General features: G+C 41.5%; 1 protein-coding gene across 1 annotated transcript in view; it reads left to right on the forward strand.

The window, feature by feature from the left end:
• The first annotated feature begins 6800 nt into the window (after positions 1–6800).
• Positions 6801–25012, forward strand: part of AK7 (adenylate kinase 7) — a 51895-nt gene continuing 33683 nt past the window's right edge. The window contains exons 1-5 of the mRNA XM_073610280.1: positions 6801–7016; positions 13459–13644; positions 16854–16962; positions 18081–18175; positions 21469–21579. Of these exons, the coding sequence (XP_073466381.1) occupies positions 6930–7016; positions 13459–13644; positions 16854–16962; positions 18081–18175; positions 21469–21579 (588 nt within the window). The 5' untranslated portion in view covers positions 6801–6929. The remainder of the gene's footprint in view (positions 7017–13458; positions 13645–16853; positions 16963–18080; positions 18176–21468; positions 21580–25012) is intronic.

Below are 25012 nucleotides of genomic sequence, written 5' to 3' on the forward strand. Positions count from 1 at the left end.
TATATATATATATATATATATATATATATATATATATATATATATATATATTAAATACACTGCAGCTAACTGAATCACCTGCCTGCCTAAAATATATTAGAAACAGTGCACCAGGAACGGCCTGCAGTGAGATATAGCAAAACTGTATGCAGTGGATATATATATATATATATATATATACGAGACTATCTGTATATATATTAAATACACTGCAGATAACTGAATCACCTGCCTGCCAGAAGTATATTAGAAACAGTACACCAGGAATGGCCTGCAGTGAGATATAGCTAAACTGTATGCAGTGGATATATATATATATATATATATATATATATATATATATATATATATATATACGACACTATCTGTATATATATTAAATACACTGCAGATAACTGAATCACCTGCCTGCCAGAAGTATATTAGAAACAGTACACCAGGAATGGCCTGCAGTGGATATATATATATACAAGACTATCTGTATATATATATATATATATATATATATATATATATATATATATATATATAATACACTGCAGCTAACTGAATCACCTGCCTGCCTGAAATATATTAGAAACAGTGCACCAGGAACGGCCTGCAGTGAGATATAGCAAAACTGTATGCAGTGGATATATATATATATATATATATATATATATATATATATATATATATATGAGACTATCTGTATATATATATATATATATATATATATATATATATATTAAATACACTGCAACTAACTGAATCAACTGCCTGCCTGAAGTATATTAGAAATAGTACACCAGGAACGGCCTGCAGTGAGATATAGCTAAACTGTATACAGTATATATATTTATATATATAATTTTATATATATATATCTATATCTATATATAGATATAGATATAGATATATATATATATATATACAAGACTATCTGTATATATATAGTAAATACACTGCAGCTAACTGAATCAGTTGCCTGCCTGAAATATATTAGAAACAGAACACCAGGAATGGCCTGCAGTGAGATATACAACCCCTGGCAAAAATTATGGAATCACCAGTCCCTGAGGATGTTTCTTCAGTTGTTTATTGTTGTAGAAAAAAAACAGATCACAGACATGGCCAAAAACTAAAGGCATTTCAAATGGCAACGTTCTGGCTTTAAGAAACACTAAAAGAAATCAAGAAAAATAATTGTGGTGGCCAGTAACAGTTAGATTTATAGAACAAGCACAGGGAATAAATTATGGAATCACTCAATTCTGAGGAAAAAATTATGGAATCACCCTGTAAATTTTCATTACAAACACTAACACCTGCATCAGATTAAATCTGCTTGTTAGTATGTAGGTAAAGAGGGTAAATCATCATGCAGTGTTGCACAAGATGTTGGTTGTTCACAGTCGGCTGTGTCTAAAACATGGACCAAATACAAACAACATGGGAAGGTGGTTAAAGGCAAGCATACTGGTAGACCAAGGAAGACATCAAAGCGTCAAGACAGAAAACTTAAAGCAATATGCCTTGAAAACAGAAAATGTACAACAAAACAAATGAGGAACAAATGGGAGGAAACTGGAGTCAACATCTGTGACCGAACTGTAAGAAACCGCCTAAAGGAAATGGGATTTACATACAGAAAAGCTAAAAGAAAGCCATCTCTAACACCTAAACACAAAAAAACAAGGTTACAATGGGCTAAGGAAAGGCAATCGTGGACTGTGGATGATTGAATGAAAGTCATATTCAGTGATGAATCTCGAATCTGCATTGGGCAAGGTGATGATGCTGGAACTTTTGTTTGGTGCCGTTCCAATGAGATTTATGCAGACGACTGTCTGAAGAAAACATGCAAATTTCCACAGTCAATTATGATATGGGCTGCATGTCAGGTAAAGGTACTGGGGAGATGGCTGTCATTAAAACTTCAATAAATGCACAGGTTTACTTTGAAATTTTGGACACTTTTCGTATCCCATCTATTGAAAGGATGTTTGGGGATGATGAAATCATTTATCAAGATGATAATGCATCTTGCCATAGAGCAAAACTGTGAAAAAATTCCTTGAAGAAAGACACATAAGGTCAATGTCATGGCCTGCAAACAGTCCGGATCTCAATCCAATTGAAAATCTGTGGTGGAAGTTAAAGAAAATGGTCCATGACAAGGCTCCAACCTGCAAAGATGATTTGGCAACAGCAATCAGAGAAGGCTGGAGCCAGACTGATGAAGAGTACTGTTTATCACTCATTAAGTCAATGTCTCAGAGACTGCAAGCAGTTATAAAAGCCAGAGGTGGTGCAACAAAGTACTAGTGATGTGTTGGAGTGTTATTTTGTTAGATTGTTTTTCATGATTCCATATTTTTTTCCTCAGAGTTGAGTGATTCCATAATTTATTCCCTGTGCTTGTTCTATAAATCTGTTACTGGCCACCACAATTATTTTTCTTGATTTCTTTTAGCCAGAAAGTTGCCATTTGAAATGCCTTTAGTTTTTGGCCATGTCTGTGATCTGCTTTTTTTCTACAACAATAAACAACAGGGACTGGTGATTCCATAATTTTTGCCAGGGGTTGTAGTTAAACTGTATGCAGTATATATATATATATATATATATATATATATATATATATATATATATATATATATATACATGACTATCTGTGTATATATATATTAAATACACTGCAGCTAACTGAATCACCTGCCTGCCTGAAGTATATTAGAAACAGTGCACCAGGAACGGACTGCAGTCAGATCTAGCTAAACTGGATACAGTGGATATATATATATATATATATATATATATATATATATATATATATATATATATATACACGAGACTATCTGTATATATATATTAAATACACTGCAGCTAACTGAATAATCTGCCTGCCAGCCTGCTCAATCTAAATGAGACTCTCTCTCCGTCCATGTCAACAACACACTATACAAGGCCGACGTGCAGCCGGCCTTATATATTGTGGGGCGTGGACTTAGTCCCCCTGAGCCATGATTGGTGAAAGGCACCCTGCCTTTGGCCAATTATGGCTCTCTTAGCTGAGGGCGCTGTGATTGGCCAAAGCATGCAGGTCATGCTCTGGCCAATCATCATACAGCAATGGACTGCGCTCCCGCAGTGCATTATGGGCCGTTACGCGCCGCTCTATTTTGTTCGGTTTTCGGTGAACAGCCAATATTCGACCCAAACAGAAAGCTCATCCCTATAATTTATATACAACTACACAGATCAGACCAAAATGAGGGACAAATGAGGGGGAAAGAGGGACAGAGGGACTTTGTTCCAAATCAGAGACAGTCCCTCAAAATCAGAGACAGTTGGGAGCTATGCAGAGTGTGCAGTGGTCAGGAGCAAGTAACACACAGAAGTAAGTAACAAAGTGAGGTAACAAACAGAGGTAAGTAACAAAGAGAGGTAAGTAACGCACAGAGTAAGTAACAAACAGAGGTAAGTAACGCACAGAGGTAAGTAACAAACAGAGCTAAGTAACAAATAGAGGTAAGTAACAAACAGAGGTAAGTAATGCACAGAGGTAAGTAACAAACAGAGCACAGGTGTTAGAAGTGATGCGCAGAGCACAGAGATTAGGAGGAAGTAACACAAAGAGTTCAGAGTATAGCTTCTCATGCATCCTGATACTGGATCTTGGTATCTGCCCTTACTCAGTATTTGCACTGCACAGCTATTTCAACATCTCTTTTTTAGTATGTGACTCTATAAATGTCTCTTTTATTGCACCCTCACTGTGCCCCCCTCCCCCCTGCAAGTTTTACATGCTTATGTCCAGGGGGTACAATACAGACCGTGGTCACTTACCCTATCCTCGCCCAGCTGGCCTCCCTGGAGTCTAGACATCAATAAGTACAATATAGGAAAATATAACCCTGTATAATTAAAGAAAAGCTTTTACAGATATACTGTACATATATATCACCAATGCATCGCTTCACAGATACGTTGATGAATTTGATCAAAACCGTAACAGTGTAACACCAATGAATCAAAGTTCCCATTTGCATCCAATCTTCTTTATCTTGGGTTAGGGTCACACTTGTACGGATCCAGTGTGACCCGTCTGCACAGACACATCACCCCATTCATTTGAATCAACTGCTGTACCTGCAGGAAATGCGGGGAAAAAAAGCCCTGACCCTTGCTTTAAAATGGACAGACCTGTACGGTGCTGCCGGACATTGTGGTTTTGCATACCTGAAAACATGCCGCGCTTTCCTATGTGCGGGATGACATTAAGAGGTGATGGCACCCCCTGTGCATCTGCTAAAGAGCAGCACATATTTCCTGCGGGTTGGGGAACGTGTGTGATTAGCATGTGTTTCCTGACCCACATATGTGTGATTCTAGTCTTAGTAGAAAAACAGTGTTCTTTTTTTCTTTTTTTGTTGAAACTTAGCTTCTTTGCTGGTCTTCTGGTCTCCAGCGCCGCCATCTTGACTGTGGGAAGCCGGCTGTGACTTCCTGCTGTTCCACAGCTGGCTCCCCACTGCTCATGTGCGAGATGTACTGCACTTTCACACTGATCCCGCATCTCCTAGGGCATGAGACGTATTCCAGGAGGCTGCGAGAGTGGGGGGGGGGGGGGGAGCCGAACCTCTGCTTTTCTCACCTAGGTGGGAGAAGCAGAAGTGGGAGCGGGTACCTGTCAGAAAAAGGAACCCACTGGAAAAAAAAGTTGCAATAGCGGTAGAGGAGGGGGGAGGAGGCTAGGCAGAACTTCACTTTTTAATCACAAATCTACAAATATTTGTAAATCTAAAGAAGAAGTTTGTCCAGTATTGGGATGGTAGGGATCACCTATGCACTCAAAAGATCTCACTAATGCTTTGGCAGTCTGATTGGCACTAATTAGGTTCCTTATTCTGTCAGTAATTCCTCTGATAAATGTCACTCACAGGCACTTCACTAGAGCTGATCATCAGCATCAACCTTCTGCTTTACTCACTCAGGATGGCAAACTGCAAGCTCAGAGCTCTGAGCAGAGTGACCTCGTGTGGTGAATATGCAGCATCACATGTGAGCTGAAGATGCATGATCTATCTTTTACCAGCAGAGGTCAGTGCTGCTCATACAGTTTATTGTTTAAAAGTATTACTGATTGAAATTAAAACAAAATAAACAAAAAAAACTCCATACAAATAATTGTTGAATTTCTCCCTCATAAATAACTGCAATTATTACAACATGTTTTTACATATATTATGCTGCAATCTTTTAAAAATCTGCAATGCAATATGTTACAATTAATTATCCTAGAAATGTGATGAAATCAAACAAAAAAGACTGTGAATATGTAATGGAAAAAAATTGGTTAAATTAATATAAACAAATAAAAGTAATATAAAATAAATAAATAAGAGTGTATAAAAAATAAAAATAATGATAATAATTAAAAAAAAATAATATAAATAAGGATGTATAAAAAAGGTAAAATATATATATTTATGAATACATTTCATGAATAAATAGATAATACATAATATAATAAATAAGGGTGTATAAAAAAAATAATAATAGTTAAAATAGTTAATAAATATAAAAATAACTATAAATAAGGACGTATAAAATAATGAATAAAAATGGAGGAGCGATTGATAATACCCAAATACCTCCTGGGTGCTCTACTTCTACGTGCTTTCTATAACTTTTTGTTTATTGTCAATGTTATAATTTTCTTTATGTATGTTTATGGAAAAAAACTTAAACACATTTCAAAAAATAAAAAAAAATAAGGGTGTCTAAACACAAAAAAAAAGAAAAAAGATAAAATATAAAAAAATAAAATAAGGCTGTGTAAATAAAACAATTACAATATAAAAATAAATATACTTAAGATTGCATAAAAATAATAAATAATAGTAAATATAAAAATAAAAATGTAAAGAAAGGGTTTATAAAATAAGAAATAAAAACCATAAAGATAATATATATAATATTTTGTATTCATTTTATATTATACATATGATATTTATGGTTTTTACTTATTATTTTATACCCCTTTATTTACATTTGTATTGTAGAGCAGCCTGAATAATACAGTGAGACTTTTTTTCTCTTTTCTAAAATATTTATTTATATATAAATCTATATGTATATATAGATATATATATAGATATATATATGTAGATATATATATATATAAAAAAGACTGTGTCTCACTGTATTATTCAGGCTGCTATACAATAAAAAATGTAAATAAAGGGGTATAAAATTAAAAAAAACATAAATATAATATATATATAATATAAAATAAATAAAAAATAAGATATACATTATTTTTTTTTCTCTTTTCTAAATTATTATATAAATATAATTAAAAAAAAGACTGTGTCTCACTGTATTATCCAGGCTGCTCTACACCGGCTATTCACAGGCGCTATCCCACTACTGATCAGCACGGGGGTTTTGACCTGCTCCGTTTCCGACCTGGGCCGGTTCACCCCTCCTTAGTGCAACCTGGTGGCTCTGGGCTCCCCTGGGGTCACCATATTGATACCGAACTTAGCGTGGACACCCGATCGACATAGCACAGGGTAGACCAGAACTCCTGGACTCAAGCAATCCGACAGTCTCAGCCTCCCAAGCAGCTGGGATTACAGACGCACGCCACCGCGCCCGGCGAGGAGATTGCAGTGCTCTCTTTATCTACAAGCTGGATTCTCATTAACGTCACCGGCTTAGCACTGCCATCTACAGGCATCACTGAGAATTACACCTGCACGCTGCTGGGCTGAAGGGGCGCTCTCTGCTCTACCACACCTGCGCACAAGCTGTAGCTGGCTCTGCCGATGCCTGACTCGGAAGGACCCCGTTGCAGCGTCCATAGCGTCGCGTAGCAACCTGCGGAGCACCCGTCCTTGGCAACCGGAGTGCGACCATAGTGACCCGCAGACTGCAACATGGCCGAGGGAGGGGAGCCGATCGTCAGACCCAAAAGGATCTTTATCAATAACCTGGATACGTACGCTGCCAGGAACATAGGAAAGGTGAGGGGAGAGGGTGGGTCGGCAGGTAGAAAGCAGGCGCAATCCGGGGCGTTAATATAGATAAAGTAGGCACAATTCTTTTATTTTTTTTTTTTTATTGAGTGGCATTTAGTTCACAACAGAATGCAGGGTTGGAAACCCCACATTTCCTGCACCACGTTCAAAATGCACTGCAATTGCGATTTGCAGCGAGTGTTAATGTTACGTTAACCTCACCCCAAATGCAGGTCGCACATGCAGTGCGTTTGCCTGCACCAGATCACATGGTACAGAAGTTCTATGCCACCCGGTTGCTGTTTCCCTTAAAGGAGTGCATGCACTACTTTTGGTGCAGTTCCGTGCGATTCAGTCCATTCAAAATGAATAGGCTAAAATCGCGCCGCACGTGAATCGCAAAGGAATGCTCGGTATGTTGCGGTGCGATTCCGTGGTGTGAACTGGCCCTTCGCTCATTCGTATGCGGAGGCGGAGCTGCAATGAACGGCGACTTCACGTGAGCTCTGGTGCATTGCGGGAAAAAATGCTCCAAGTCTGCGTTTAAAAAAAAAAAAAAATGAATATAAATAAGGGTGTATAAAAAAAAGTAAAAAAATATATATTTATGAATACATTTACTGAATAAATATAAACATAAAAAAGGGGGTTTAAAAAAAAGTAAAAAATATATATATATTTATGAATACATTTCATGAATAAATATAAATAAAGGGGTATTAAAAAAAAAGTAAAAAAAATATATTTATGAATACATTTAATGAATAAATATAAAAAATAAATAAAGGGCTATAAAAATAATAAACAATAATAAAATAGTTAATAAATATAAAAATAACTATAAATAAGGATGTATAAAATAATAAATAACAATAAATAAGGGGGAGCGATTCATAATACTCATATACCTCCTGGGTGCTCTACTTCTACCTGCTTTCTATGCAAATTCAGCAGCACAAGGCAGCTTTGTAGTATGAACAGGGGACATAGAAAACAATTGTTTTCTATGTGCCTGTGTGCTGACTGGTGTTGATAAAGTGCAGAAAAATGCATACAGTGTGAATGAGCTCTTAGGTAAGGTTGCCACTTTTTTTTCAAGCCAAACCCGAACAATTTAGCAGCGCACAGTACATTTTTTTTTTGTTTTAGGCTGCTTTCACGCTGCAGCCGCCTAAGCGTTAGAGGTAAAGCGCTGCTCGTTTTAGCGGTGCTTTACCGCTATTTGGGCGGTAGAGGGGCACTTTTAACCCCCAAGAAAGGGTTCAAAAGGGGTTAAAAGCGCCCATGTTGCAGCCACTTCGGAAGCGCTGCCCATTCATTCCAATGGGCTGGAGCGGTGTATACAGGGAAGGTGTATACAGGGGCGGTGTATACAGGGGCGGTGTATACAGGGGCGGTGTATACAGGGGAGGTGTATACAGGGAAGGTGTATACAGGGGCGGTGTATACAGGGGAGGTGTATACAGGGGCGGTGTATACAGGGAAGGTGTATACAGGGGCGGTGTATACAGGGGAGGTGTATACAGGGGAGGTGTATACAGGGGCGGTGTATACAGGGGAGGTGTATACAGGGGCGGTGTATACAGGGGCGGTGTATACATGGGAGGTGTATACAGGGGCGGTGTATACAGGGGAGGTGTATACAGGGGCGGTGTATACAGCGCTCCTAAACCGCCCCAAAGACGCTGCTTGCAGGACTTTTTCTAACGTCCCGCAAGCGCACCGCCCCAGTGTGAAAGCACTCTGGATTTGACAGTGGGGTGGCAGGGGAGGCAGTTTACAGGCGATATTTCTAGCGCTAAAATGCCTGAAAACTGCCTCAGTGTGAAAGGGGTCTTAGTATACACTATAGCAGGGGTCTCCAAACTATGGCCCTCCAGTTGTTCAGGAACTACAATTCCCATCATGCTTAGTCATGTCTGTGAATGTCAGAGTTTTACAATGCAATGTATACAGGGGCGGTGTATACAGGGGCGGTGTATACAGGGGAGGTGTATACAGGGGAGGTGTATACAGGGAAGGTGTATACAGGGAAGGTGTATACAGGGGCGGTGTATACAGGGGAGGTGTATACAGGGAAGGTGTATACAGGGGAGGTGTATACAGGGAAGGTGTATACAGGGGAGGTGTATACAGGGGCGGTGTATACAGGGGAGGTGTATACAGGGGCGGTGTATACAGGGGCGGTGTATACAGGGGAGGTGTATACAGGGGCGGTGTATACAGGGAAGGTGTATACAGGGGCGGTGTATACAGGGGAGGTGTATACAGGGGAGGTGTATACAGGGGCGGTGTATACAACGCTCCTAAACCGCCCCAAAGACGCTGCTTGCAGGAACTTTTCTAACGTCCCGCAAGCGCACCGCCCCAGTGTGAAAGCACTCTGGATTTGACAGTGGGGTGGCAGGGGAGGCAGTTTACAGGCGATATTTCTAGCGCTAAAATGCCTGAAAACTGCCTCAGTGTGAAAGGGGTCTTAGTATACACTATAGCAGGGGTCTCCAAACTATGGCCCTCCAGTTGTTCAGGAACTACAATTCCCATCATGCTTAGTCATGTCTGTGAATGTCAGAGTTTTACAATGCCTCATGGGATGTGTAGCTCCAGAGGGCAGTCGTTTGGAAAACCCTGCACTATAGGATTGTAACAGACCTGGAACACCTTTGGGCACTCCAAAAAGAATAGTAATGTTGCGCACATAGTGCCCCCCCCCCCACCCCACCCTCCCGTCAAGCCTTGTTCCGAGCCACATTCCTGTCTAAATAATGTGTACAGGTTTCAAATGGACTGAAACCTGGACACATGATTCAAAACCCGGACTGTTCGGATGAATCCCGGACAGGTGGCAACCCTACTCTTAGGCCTCAGCTATCCACACCTCTGTGTGAAGGACCATCTTTCCATTTATGTCTATTGGGTTGCAGTGGCTGCATGGATATAGCCGCCGGTCCCAGGTTGGCAGTCCGTGCAGGGGCACGTCTCTGTCTGTGCAGCCACTTCGTCCCAGTAGACATAAACCTTACTGCTTGCACCCAGATGCATGAAACACTTGGGTACCCCATGCAGGCATAGGGGGCCCTTAGCATAGGTATGCCCGTGTGAATGAGGCCTTTAACCTTTTGCCAACCTGCTGCAATACCTATACTGTGGGGGGTTGGCTCGTTCAGTCATCGTAAAGTACCTGTACATTGGGGCTTTCTTCCGGATCCGCTCTCGCGCATGCGTGCGCACACCCATTTACTGCAGCACAAGCCAAGCAGCGGGTCCCAGCCAATGAGCTATGGCCGGGACCAGTGGCGGTGCGTCCATAAAGGGCGCAGGAGCCGCGCCCCTTCTTTCCTGGCACCGCTCTATCACCATAGATAGATTCATGCATTGCATGAACCTATCTATGGTCGCCGCTGACACCCCCTATTCAGGTGTCCGGCCCCTTTTCAGGCGCCGGGCACCTGAATTACAGCGGCGGGGGATGTTTATTGGAAGCACCTGATTAGAGCCATAGGCTCTAATAGGCGCCCAAAAAGGTGAACAGCGGGCACAATGCTGTGCATTCGCTGTTCACTCAGCTGTGTGTTAGCAAAGCGAAGGAATTCGCTTTGCTAACACTGAACCACCTCTCAGCCAATCAGGTGCTCGAGAGGCAATTGATGGGCACACTGGCAGCAATTGATGGGTACAGTAGCTGCGGTTGATTGGCACAGTGGCTGCGTTTGATGGGCACAGTGGCTGCGTTTGATGGCACAGTGGCAGCATTTGATGGGCACAGTGGCACAGTGGCTGCGTTTTGATGGCACAGTGGCAGCATTTGATGGGCACAGTGGCTGCGCTTGATGGGCACAGTGGCTGCGCTTGATGGGCACAGTGGCTGCAATTTATGGCACAGTGGCTGCACTTGATGGGCACAGTGGCTGCGTCTGATGGCACAGTGGCTGCGTTTGATGGCACAGTGGCAGCATTTGATGGGCACAGTGGCTGCGCTTGATGGGCACAGTGGCTGCAATTGATGGCACAGTGGCTGCATTTGATGGCACAGTGGCTGCGTTTGATGAGCACAGTGGCTGCGTTAGATGGGCACAGTGGCAGCATTTGATGGGACAGTGGATTATGTGTTTATTGTCCTGTTTCTACATGCTTAAGATAGTGGTACAATGATGGGAAAGTAGTCCAGGTGAATGTCGGGGGCATATTGCGGGCAACAGGGTTTGTGATTGTCATGTTTCGTGACAATAGAGAGATTTGAAAGGGTCATGAAAAAGCCCCCTTGTGTTTTCTAATCGAATACGTGTCTTGTGTTGAAAACGAAACCAGACATAGGAAGTTATGTATGTGTCATGAGATGTCTGCATTTAAATCTGACATTATAATGTGACATGATGGGTTTGCTTAGATAAAGAGTTAATGACTGTGATTGGTTGATTGTATGTTAAAAGGAAATGTGTCATTTAATTATGTACCCCTTATTGGTGGAAGGTGGCCGGTAACGCCCATGTTTTATCCATACTTAACATCGTGTCAGGGATAATAAAAGCGGGCCATAGTATTGTAGAGCAACTTGTCTTGTGTCAATCATTGGGTCCCCTATATATATATATATATAGAGAGAGAGAGAGAGAGATAGAGAGAGATTTGGATATGAAGCAGGACTAGAGTTTAAAGGTGAAAATGCACCTTTCAGTGATGGTCGTGGATGAATGGCTCAACAATGGGCCTCAGGATCTCGTCACGGTATCTCTGTGCATTCAAAATGCCATCAATAAAATGCACCTGTGTTCACTGTCCATAGCATATGCCTGCCCGTATCATAACCCCACCGCCACCATGGGCCACTCGATCCACATCGTTGACATCAGCAAACCGCTCACCCACACAACGCCATACACGCTGTCTTCCATCTGCCCTGTACAGTGAAAACCGGGATTCATACGTGAAGAGAACACCTCTCCAAGGTGCCAGACGCCACTGAATGTGAGCATTTGCCCACTCAGGTCGTTTACAACGACGAACTGCAGTCAGGTCGAGACCCTGATGAGGACAATGAGCATGCAGGTGAGCTTCCCTGAGATGGTTTCTGACAGTTTGTTCAGAAATTCTTTGGTTATGCAAATTGATTGTTGCAGCAGCTGTCCAGTTGGCTGGTCTCAGATGATCTTGGAAGTGAAGATGCTGGATGTGGAGGTCCTGGGCTGGTGTGGTTACACTGGGTCTGCGGTTGTGAGGCCGGTTGGATGTACTGCCAAATTCTCTGAAACGCCTTTGGAGATGGCTTATGGTAGAGAAATGACCATTCAATTCGAGGACAACAGCTCTGGTGGACATTCCTGCAGTCAGCATGCCAATAGCACGCTCCCTCAAAACTTGCGATATCTGTGGCATTGTGCTGTGTGATACAACTGCACATTTTAGAGTGGCCTTTGATTGTGGCCAGCCTAGGGCACACCTGTGCAATAATCATGCTGTCTAATCAGCATCTTGATATGCCACACCTGTGAGGTGGATGGAATATTTCGGCAAAGGAGAAGTGCTCACTAACACAGATTTAGACAGATTTGTGAAAAATATTTGAGAGAAATAGGTCTTTTGTGTACATAGAAAAAGTTGAAGCTCATAATAAATAGGGGCAAAAAAAAAAGTGTTAGGTTTATAATTTTGTTCAGTGTATGTAGAGAAAAAGGCTTGCCTATGTGAAAACTGATTACATAGTTTAGGTAGGTCCTCATGTTACATAGCTTTGGTAAATCTAAAGGATATTGTATGATCTTCAAGATGGTAGGCACTCTGTCCAAACCTTTAGACAAGTAGCTGAGTTTTCCGGCGGAAACGTATGTGGTAAGCAATGTCAGAGTGTAATCTGTTTGTTAATATTGTTCCATCACTTGAATGTTTGCTGACCATTAGACAGCTTTTCATGCATTTTTCCATGTCTCTTACCTTCTCTTATTGTAATAATGATGTATGATGAGATTTTGACATGGAATTACCATCGGGGTGGGTCTCTCATGGGCATGAAGTTATTGTCCATTTATGGCCCTATTCACACCAGGGCAGTGCATACTGGTGCACCGATGTGACTAACAGTGAGGTTGAATAGCTTTAGCTTCAGTGCCTGGGGACAAGTGTAAGGTAAGAAGAGGCCATTATTTAATTTATATCATTAAGATTGAAAGAAGAGTAATGGAAGTACCCCCAAGGTAGGTAAGTACCATGCGGAAGTCAAGAACGGTTACAGAAATATCTAACTGAAGCCTGAAACAATGAAAAAAGGAGGTCAACCAGCTTACCAGACTCACTTTTGGGTGGACTGGCCCTTAAAAATGGGACCCACAGCCTAGTTAAATATACAGTATAATGTATGTATAATGTATGTGTACTATTATATAAAGTATATGTGCTTTATTTTGTCCCAGAATGTCCTGACACTGTAGACTCATTGGTCTTATTATCCCTGCAGTATTTGTCTGCCTGCATTGCTGGAGCTTCCCTTGAAGAAACTGAAGAGGGTGCGGAGGAAGAAGAGCACCTATCAGCTCAAGAGGATGAGGCAGACAGCAAATCAAAACAGGGCCTCTTCCAGATAGTAGGCACTCTGTCCAAACCTTTGGACAAGAAGCTGGGTTTTCCGGTGGAAACGTATGTGGTAAGCAACATCGGGGTGTAATCTGTTCTTTTGCTTTTATTGTCCCATCACTTGAATGTTTGGAGATCATTAGATAGCTTTTCACTCATTTCTCCAGTAGGCCTATGTCACTTACCTTCTCTCTGTTCCAGCTCTGCAGCTTCCATCAGACTCTTCAGTAGAGCTAATCCTCAAGAATCGTTATCGTTATTCTTTCCTCGTTGTGATCTTGATAAGTGTTTCACAATTCTTGATATACAAAGAATTCTCTCTGCTCTTATGAAGCCACAGCCATCAATAGAAGGAAGAAAAAATCCGGGCAGTCTGCCAAGAATCACAACATTCTTTATCAGTTGAACTAAGGCTAAACATTGTAACAATTTGTCAATGGAATACACTTCGTGTGTAAGGCCTCTTTCACATGTGTGGACAGTATGTCCGTATTTCATTCATCCGTTCTCGGATAAAATACGGACATACATGCATCCCTATGGGATAGAGGGTGTCGCGGATGAATATCTGCTGACGCCCGATATCATCCATCCCCGCTATGGTCCGATTCTGCAGACGGAGGAAAATCCTATTTTTCTATCCGTCTGCAGAGCGGATCGGATGAACACGGACAGACGGTCCGTGTTCATCCGATCCCTCAATAGGGGAGAGCGGAGATCTGACAGGGCGGTCCCTGCACAGTGTGCAAGGACCGCCCTGTCATCTGTCTTTTCTGCGGGGATCAACGGAGCGATCCCCGCTGAGCAAGCGGATGTTCACGGGGCGGATCATCACGGATCCATCCCGTGTGAAAGGACCCTAAGTGATTAAAGTTTACCACTTAAACACTAAGCCTTTTTCTGACATTTGTTGGTTTCAAGTTAAAATATTTTTTTTTTTGCTAGAAAATTACTTAGAACCCCCAAACATATATATTTTTTAGTAGCGACCATAGAGAATAAAATGGTGGTTGTTGCAATATTTTATGTCACACTGTATTTGTGCAGCAGTCTTTCAAATGCAATTTTTTTGGAAAACATCACTTTAATAAATTAAAAAAAAAAAAACTAACCAGCAGTAAAGTTAACCCAAATTTTTTTGTATAATGTAATAGGTTTTACGGCGCGAGAATCGTGAGAGAATTGTGATCTTTTTATTCTAAGCAAAAAAATCGTGATTCTCATTTTGGCCAGAATCGTGCAGCTCTACTCTTCAGCATTCAATACTTACGGAAGATTTGGATGCCTATGTGGCTCTCTAGGCACCGTGGTTCCTTCCTCCAATGTAGGGGTTGAAGGGAGGAACTACAGCATGTAGCAGGAGACATTTCTTGAAGTACTGCATGCTGAAGTGCCTTATGAAGGCTGCAGCACAGAAACGGAGGGAAGGTAGGAGCCAGTGGAGAGTTGAGTATAATCACTCTTCAATTATAGGGAGCTGGCACTGGGAATTTTGACCTGACAGGGTCACTTTAATGTTAGTGAGGCCATCACTGTTATACAGTGGGGAAAATAATTATTTGATCCCAAGCAGATTTTGTACATTTTCCCACTTACAAAGAAATGAAGGGTCTATATTTTTTTTTTCATATGTGTATTTTAAAATGATAGAGATAGAATATCAACCAAAAATCCAAAAATAACACACAATACGACAAATGTTATAAACAGAGTTACAGTTCAGTGAGTAAAATAAGTATTTGATCCCCTACCAACCAACAATAATTCTGGCTCCCACAGACTGGCTACAGTATGTGCTCATATGGTACACAGATTAGTCCTGTCAATTTAAGAAGGTGCTCCTAATGACAATTTGTTATGTGTAAAAAAGACACCTATCCACAGAATCTCTTTCTTCCTTTCAAACCTCACCATCATGGGCAAGACCAAAGATCTGTCAAAGGACGTCAGGGACAAGATTGTAGACCTGCACAAGGCTGGAATGGGCTACAAGACCATCAGCAAGAAGCTTGGTGAGAAGGAGACAACTGTTGGAGCGACTAATCACAAATGGAAGAAATACAAAATAACCATCAATCGCTCTCGGTCTGCAGCTCCATGCAAGATTTCACCTCACAGGGTAAGGATGATCATGAGAAAAGTGAGGGATCAGCCCAGAACTACACAGGAGGAGCTTGTGAATGGTCTCAAGGCAGTTGGGACCACAGTCACAAAACAGACCATTCGTAACACAATACGCCACCATGGACTGAAATCTTACAGTGCCCGCAACGTCCCCCTCCTCAAGAAGACACATGTACAGGCCCGTCTGATGCTTGCCAATGAACATCTAAATGATTCAGAGAAGGATTGGGAGAAAGTGCTGTGATCAGATGAGACCAAAATTGAGCTATTTGGCATTATCTCGACTCGCCGTGTTTGGAGGAAAGAAAATGCTGACTATGACCTTAAGAACACCATCCCTACAATCAAGCACTGAGTTGGAAACATGATGCTTTGGGGCTGTTTCTCTGCTAAAGGTATGGGCCGACTTTGCCATATTTAGGGGCCAATGGACGGGGCCATGTATTGTAAAATCTTGGATGGGTCTTCCAGCATGACAATGACCCAAAACATATCGCCAAGCCAACAAAGTGGTTTAAGAAGAAGCACATTTAGATCATGGAGTGGCCTAACAAGTCTCCAGACCTTAATCCTATAGAAAATGTATAAAGGGAGCTGAAACTTCGAGTTGCCAAGCAACAGCCAAAAAACCTTAAGAATTTAGAGAAGATCTATAAAGACGAGTGGACCAAAATCCCTTCTGAGATGTGTGCAAACCTGGTAACCAACTACAAGAAACGTCTTACCTCTGTGCTTGCCAACAAGGGTTTCTCCACCAAGTACTAAGTCATGTTTTGCTTAGGGATCAAATACTTATTTTACTCACTGAACTGCAACTCAAATTATGACCTTTGTATTGTCTTTTTTTCTGGATTTTTGGTTGGTATTCTGTCTCTATAATTTAAAATGCCCCTATGATAAAAAGTATAGACCCTTCATTTCTTTGTAAGTGGGCAAAATTACAACATCTGCAGGGGATCAAATAATTATTTTCCCCACTGTATATGAAACAGTAAGTGGATGTCAAGTAGCCAGCAAGCACTCTGGGAAGGGTTGGAACCTGGCTATAGGGCATCTTATGAAGCCTAATTCAACCTCAAAAGCTGTGCCCACCAATGGCTTAATTTGTGTTTAGAATGCATGTTTAGTGATTTTGATGTTGTTTTTCTTTTTCAGATCTCAAATAGAGATGAGCTGTTAAGTCATCTTATGGAGAGCGATGTCATCATATATAATATCACAGAGGACCTGTCCCAGATCGATGAAGCTTCCTGGGCAGCGTCTGGTGGGTGGTCTTATTGTAATAATTGTGTACATAAAATTTTTATTATTATTATACAGGATTTATATAGCGCCAACAGTTTACGCAGTGCTTTAAAATATAAAAGGGAGACAATACAGTTACAAAACAATAAAATACAAGAGGGTTAAGCGGGCCCTGCTCAGAAGAGCTTAAGATCTAATAGGGTGGGGTAAGTGGTACAAAAGGTTGTAACTGTGGGGAATGTGCCGCTGGAAGTGATAAGTGATTAGTTGGAGGCATGATAGGCTTCCCTGAAGAGATGAGTTTTCAGGGATCGCCTGAAGGCAACCAGAGTAGGAGATAGCCAGACATATTGAGGTAGAGAGTTCCAGAGGATTGAAGAGGCTCTGGAGAAGTCCTGGAGATGAGCATGGGAGGAGGAGACAAGGGAGCTAGAGAGCAGGAGGTCTTGGGAGGCGTGGAGAGGACAGTTTGGGTGATATTTGGAGATTGGATTGGTGATGTAGCTCGGGCAGAGTTGTGAATAGCTTTGTATGTTGTAGTTAGTATTTTAAATTTATTTTGCTGGGCGATCGGAAGCCAGTGTAGGGATTGGTGGAGAGGGGTGGCAGACACTAAGCGGTTGGTAAGGTAGATGAGTCTGGCAGCAGCATTCATGATAGACTGAAGAGGAAATAGCCTATGAAGAGGCTAAAATGATAATATAAAAAATAAAATGATAATAATAATATTGTGATATGGTTATTACTATAATATTTGGTGTTCTAGTATTTCTAGTACTATTATAGTATTCAGTCAGTTGCAGCGCCCCCTGCAAATAAAGTAAGGGAAATGTTCCTGGATTGGAGATCATTTATGATTGATGGTGGAGGCTATGCCTGCAGCACACATACAAAATTGTGGAAGGACAATCTGTTTAACGTTCGATTACCTGTACAAACGAAGTTACTGGTTTACCATACTGAGACTTATTTATTAAAATATTTTAGTTCCCCATCCCAGCACTTAAAGAATTTTGATTGATTGCTATGGGTATAGGCTCTGTTTATCCTTGTATTCTTTTCCCTTGTTTTAATGAATCAGCACCATTTTGTTATCACTGTCTGAAAATCAGTCTATAACATTTTGTTTCTTTTTAGCACTCCACACAGAAATTGAAAACTTTGAAAGCCAGAAAATGTTTATATTATTATCTACAGTCATGACCTGGGCACGAAGCAAGCCACTGGACCCAGTAAGTGTGCCAAATACCATCTCTGATTGGCTTATACAGTATCCAGTTTTGCTTTTTTAGTTGTCATGATTTAGTTATGAAATAAATAATTTAAAAAAATGATATAATTACAATAATTGAGCCTATATTTACTCATTTATAGAGTGATGACACTTTTGTGCCGAGCTTTAAAGGGAACATTAAACCATTCATGTAGGTCACCCAAGACCAGGGGGTGGGGTACAACAAACTGCAACAAACTGCAGTATATAATAGAAGTGTATAGCTCAGTGCAGCTGACTCGCAGAAAATCCCCAGGTGTACTACACCGCACCTATGGATCAATGTAACAGCAGCCTGAGAAACGCTTTTTTATAAATGCTAATATGCCCATTACAAAAGTGCAATGTATATGATGTTTAATACACTGACCTTTTCCTCTTCCAGCTTCTACTGGCATCACTCTCCAGGCTGCTAGAAAGGTCCCAGGTGAAGTGCACTTAGTATCACTCTGCCTGGGACAGGAGCTGGCACTACAGAGGGAGCATTGGCTTATGCGGCTCCTGCTACCTCCACTGCAGGTGCCGGCTCCATGCACGCTAATGCTATGGGATGGAGGGTCAGCAACCCATTGATAACGATCTGGGCTTGCCGACCCTCTATCCCAGAACATGGGCATGCGCTTTCCCTGGTTAGAGGTCGCTGGCCACACATGGGGCTCCGGGGGCCATGGGTTGAGCACCCCCCGATCTATAGCATATAGTTACATAGTAGGTAAGGTTTAATAAAGACAATAGTCCATCCAGTTCAACCTGTGTAGGTGTACATGTGTCACTGTCTATAATTATTTCCCATATCCCTGTATGTTGCGATCTTTAAGATGTATATCCAAGAGTCTCTTAAAAATACCCATACTCCCTGCTGCCACCACCAATTGTGGAAGAGAGTTCCACATCCTTATAGTCCTGACAGTAAAAAAACCCTACTCAGTTTAAGGTAAAACCGCTCCAGTCTTATTGTGTGGCCCCGTGTCCTCTTAAACTTCTTGAGACTGAATAGTTTGTTTCCTATGCTGGGAGCGTCATTGAGATATTTATTAAAAGCTATCATATCTCCTCTCAAGCGTTGTTTCTCCAGCGAGAATAAATTTAGTGCTTGCAGTAGTTTCTCGTAATTGAGGTCCTCCAGTCCCGTTATTAATTTCATTGCCCTTCTTTGGACTCTCTCCAGTTCCAGCACTTTTCTTCTGAGGACTGGTGACCAGAACTGGATGGAGTATTCCAGATATGGTCTAACCAGAGTCTTATAAAGTGGTAGGTTTATAGTTTTTTCCCTGGAGTATATCCCCTTTTTTTATGCATGCTAATATTCTGCCGGCTTTGGTAGCTGCAGCTTGACATTGCATGCTATTGCTCAATCTGTCATCTACTAGGACCCCCAGATCTTTCTCCATCCTTGATTCTCCCAGAGATTCTCCCCCTAGTGAGTATTTTGCATTTATGTTTTTTTTCCCCAAGTGTATTACTTTACATTTCTCCACATTAAACCTCATTTGCCATGTATTTGCCCACTCCGTTGTTTTGTTCAGGTCTTTCTGTAAAATTTCTAAATCCTGATGTGAAGTTATCGCCCTACATCATTTTGTGTTGTCTGCAAAAACTGAGCTATTTATCCCAACCTCTATATCATTTATTATTTATTTATGAATAAATTGAATATAATTGGTCCCAGGACAGAACCTCGGGGTACCCCACTTACCACTCCAGACCAGTCTGAGTACATGTTATTTCTCACCACCCTTTGGACACGCCCCTGTAACCAGTTTTATACCCAAGAACAAACAAACCTTATGGACCATGCCTGCAGACTTCAGCTTGTAAATTAATCGTTTATAGGGGACTGTATTGAATGCTTTTGCAAAATCCAGGTACACTAAATCCACGGGCCTTCCCCTGTCTAGATGGCAGCTCACTTCCTCGTAGAATGTTAACAGATTTGTCCCGCAAGAACGACCTTTCGTAAACCCATGCTGATTACTATTAATGATATTTTTGTCCTTTAGTAAATTCTTGGATATAGTCCCTTATCATCCCCTCCAATAATTGACCTATTATTGATGTTAGGCTGACTGGCCTGTAGTTTCCAGAGATTTGTCTCTGTCCTTTTTTGAATATCGGTACCACATTGGCTTTTCTCCAATCAGCTGGTACAAATCCTGTCAGTATGCTGTCCACAAGGATTAGGAACAATGGTCTGGCTATAACCTGACTGAGTTCTCTGAGGACTCTTGGGTGTAAGCCATCTGGTCCTGGTGATTTATTTGTATTAAGTTTATTAAGTCTTTCCTTCACTCCGGCCTCTGTTAGCCACGAGGGTATGCCCTGTGATGTGCCACCAACAGCACGCTTGCGGTCGTTATATCCCTCCTTTTCCTGCATACAAACTGAGGAGAAGTAGGCATTTAGTACAGTTGCCTTCCCTGTGTCACCATTCTCCCTTCCTTGTCTTTCATGCCGGCAATGTGCTCTGATTTTGCCTTTTTACTGTTAATATACCTTTAAAATGTATTTTTATATGACAGAGTTGTTTTTTAATAGCCACAAAAAATATATGCCAAAGGAAAAGTGAAGGGCATTTAACTATTATTCATAAAAGTTGTGAAAACTTCAACTATTTGAGTCCCTAACCCAGAACAAGCAGGCAGCAGGTGAAGTCAGAATGATCTCAGAATTTGCATATTTGTTTTGGAGAGATCGCTTTAACAGCCAGGTAACTAGCATTTTCAGGAGAGGTCAACAGTGTCTGCCTATTTATTGTTCTCAGCAAAGGCAGGCATAAAAGGCACAAATTAAGGCAGCTTTGTAGCCATTAATATTTTTTCACCCTAAATTCCACTGTACAGCAAAGCTTAGACTGGAAGAGGGAGAAACAGCACAAGGAGCCAGTTAGTTGTGCAGTGTTAACATGAGACATGCTGATAGCAGGAGAGTGCAGAGTGAGAGAGAGAGATGTACTCACCAGTTCTTCTCTTTTCACTGTCCAATCACAGGCTGGAGGAAAAGCAGTCTGACAAAAATCAGTTATCCTGCCCTGGCAGATAGGGTTGTACTGTGTGGTAGAGCTGTGTAAATCTCTGAACTGTATGGACATAAATACAAATCCCATGGCAGGGAAAACAACTCCCATACATTTGTATGAAAGAAGCCAAATTTAGTGATGTTTTTTAGTGTTTGATGATGTTTGTGTTTTTAGTGATGATAAGTATGTCAATTTAAGCATTTACCGTGACTTTAGCACCTGCGGTCTTGTTACAGGATGATCCTGAACTCCCTTTCACAGAAGATGATTATCGGAGAAGGAAATGTCACTCAAACTTTAAAGATCATATAAATGCAGAAAAACTCGTCATTAAGATGGGGAAATCAGTAAGTAATTTAATTCAATATGTCGAGAAGATTCACCTTTCATCAGAAAGTGATGCTGAATCCAAAGTTTTACAGTACAGAGGAGAAATCTTCCATGGGGACACCTGATCCAGTGACATTTGTCCAATAGGGGTTGATCCTCACTTCCTGTTGTGTCTCCATGATAGGAAGCAAAAGGCAATCTCCTTAATGGGTCACAGAAAACAGAACAAAACTTACCGAAGTTCTAACCATTCCTTGCTGTATTAAAACTAAAAAAGAAACTTTTGGCTTTAGATTTACTTTGATGTTGTGTGTTTGGTTTCTCAGTTCTACTTGAAGAGGCCCAACTCTTCCTTATGACACATATCAGTATTAGCACTGAATAATGCAGCTGCATCTTTATCAATACAGCTTGATTGTGAAAAGTGCCTCTGCTACCATGAAGCTGGCAATAACAGTGTTAAAGCCGGCCAAAGACGGTTTGCAACTCGGGCGGCTCAGCAGGGATTTTTTCCCTTTCAGCTTCACCTGGTGATCTTACCAGTAACACTTTCTGTTCTAGAGTGACAACACTCACTGTGGAGGAGCAGCGTTGTCACCCTAGGGCAGGACTACCCACCCCCTCTTCTTATTTGTTTAACATACAGTGCCTTGAAAAAGTATTCATAAATTTTCCACATTTTGTCATGTTACAACCAAAAACGTAAATGTATTTTATTGGGATTTTATGTGATAGACCAACACAAAGTAGCACATAATTGTGAAGTGGAAGGAAAATGATAAATGGTTTTCAACATTTTTTACAAATAAATATGTGAAAAGTGTGGGGTACATTTGTATTCAGCCCCCCCCCGGAGTCACTACTTTGTAGAACCACCTTTCACCGCAATTACAGCTGCAAGTCTTTTTGGGGATGTCTCTACCAGCTTTGCACATCTATAAAGTGAAATGTTTGCCCATTCTTCTTTGCAAAATAGCTCAAGCTCTGTCAGATTGGATGGAGAGCATCTGTGAACAGCAATTTTCAAGTCTTGCAACAGATTCTCAATTGGATTTAAGTCTGGACTTTGACTGGGTCATTCTAACACATGAATATGCTTTGATATAAGCCATTTCATTGTAGCTCTGGCTGTATGTTTAGGGTCGTTGTCCTGTTGGAAGGTGAACCTCCGCCCCAGTCTCAAGTCTTTTACAGACTCTTATGCCACATACACACGAGCGGACTTTTCGACCGGACTTGTCCGACAGACTATCCGATGGACTTCCAGTGGACTTTCCCAACGAACAGGCTTGCCTGCACACGATCACACCAAAATCCGACGGATTCGTACGTGATGACGTACGACCGGACTAAAATAAGGAAGTTTATAGCCAGTAGCCAATAGCTGCCCTAGCGTCAGTTTAGCATACAGACAAGCGGATTTTTCGATAGGAACTGGGTCCGGCGGCGTTCCAACGTAAAGATTTGAAACATGTTCCAAATCTAAAGTCCGTCAGATTTTCGACCGAAAAAGTCCGCTGCAGGTCCGATGAAGCCCACACACGGTCGAATTGTCCGCCGGACCAGTCCGGTCGACAAGCGGCATAACAGGTTTTCTTTTAAGATTGCCCTGTGTTTGGCTCCATCCATCTTCCCATCAACTCTCACCAGCTTCCCTGTCACTGCTGAAGAAGGCTTATAGGCCAAAAAGGTCAATTTTGGTCTCATCTGACCAGAGCACTTTCTTCCACATGTTTGCTGTGTCCCCCACATGGCTTCTCGCAAACGGGACTTCTTATGGCTTTCTTTCAACAATGACTTTCTTCTTGCCGCTCTTGCACAAAGACCAGATTTGTGGAGTGCACGACTAATAGTTGTCCTGTGGACAGATTCTCCCACCTGAGCTGTGGATCTCTGCAGCTCCTCCAGAGTTACCATGGGCCTCTAGGCTGCTTCTCTGATTAATGCTCTCTTTGCCCGGCCTGTCAGTTTAGATGGACGGCCATGTCTTGGTAGGTTTGCAGTTGTGCCATACTCTTTTCATTTTCTGATGATGGATTGAGCAGTGCTTTGTGAGATGTTCAAAGCTTGGGATATTTTTTTTATAACCTAACCCTGCTTTAAACTTCTCCACAATGTTATCCCTGACCTGTCTGGTGTGTTCCTTGGCCTTCATGATGCTGTTTTTTTCACTAAGGTTCTCCAACAAACCTCTGAGGGCTTCACAGAACAGTTGTATTTATACTGAGATTAAATTACACACAGGTGGACTCTATTTACTAATTAGGTGACTTCTGAAGGCAATTGGTTCCACTACATTTTAGTTAGGGGTATCAGAGTAAAGGGGGCTCAATACAAATGCACGCCACGCTTTTCAGATAATTATTTGTAAAACATTTTGAAAACCATTTATAATTTTCTCTCCACTTCACGATTATGCGCCACTTTGTGTTAGTCTATCACATAAAATCCCAATAAAATACATTTAGGTTTTTGGTTCTAACATGACAAAATGTGGAAAATGTCATGGGGTATGAATACGTTTTCAAGACACTGTAGAGTACCATATAGTACAGAGAGGTGTACTAGGCAGTGCTAAAAATGCTGCAGAACCCACAGGATCTTGCAAACCCACTGGATTTCTAGCACGATCAGCAGTTTTTTTTTCAATAATCGAACAAATAAAACAAAACTTATTTAATGGCATAACAGAAAAAAGAAAACAATTAAGAGAAAGTGTTAGGGTTTATATTCACTTTAATCACTTGCCGACCACATAGCATAGGTATACAGTGGCAGAGTGGCTCTCCTGCGCCAAATCACGTACCTAGTACCTTAATCCAGCACTTCTGGGTAGGTGCGCGCCGGCTGTGCTGTTATTAATCACAGCACAAGCCGATCAGCGAGTGCCGGCCAATGGATGACCCCCAACACCCACTGATTGGCGAGGAGGAAGACAGGACAAAGCTCTGTCTTGTCAGTGGGGATGTGGCAGTTTTTGTTTCCCTGCAAATGGGGAAATAAAAACCGTCACATCCCTTAGTAAAAGAAGCTAACTGTACACACAAAAACAATGGTTAGGCACACATTTAACCCTTTGATTGCCCTAGATGTTAATCCCTTCCCAGCCAGTGTCATTAGTACAGTGACAGTGCATATTTTTAGCACTGATCACTGTATTAGTGTCACTGATTCCCACAAAGTGTCAGTTAGTGTCAAGCTTTTCCCACCTGAAGCTCTACAAAGTCTCTGGGCTCCAGGATCCAGGACAGAACTTAGATTCTGGGAAAGCAAAAAGTTGAGAAACCTAGATGATGCATATATATTGTCCACAATCCTGCCAGCCACTGCCTCAAAGTGTTCCATTATGGTGTGTTACTGCATACATGTTGACCCATATCATGCCATGTTAACATGAGTTGTGTTAGGGCACTTTATTTATTATGAATTCGCTATCATTGCACCACAACA

This window comes from Aquarana catesbeiana, linkage group LG13 (assembly GCF_042186555.1).
Source record: "Aquarana catesbeiana isolate 2022-GZ linkage group LG13, ASM4218655v1, whole genome shotgun sequence".
Taxonomy (NCBI): domain Eukaryota; kingdom Metazoa; phylum Chordata; class Amphibia; order Anura; family Ranidae; genus Aquarana; species Aquarana catesbeiana.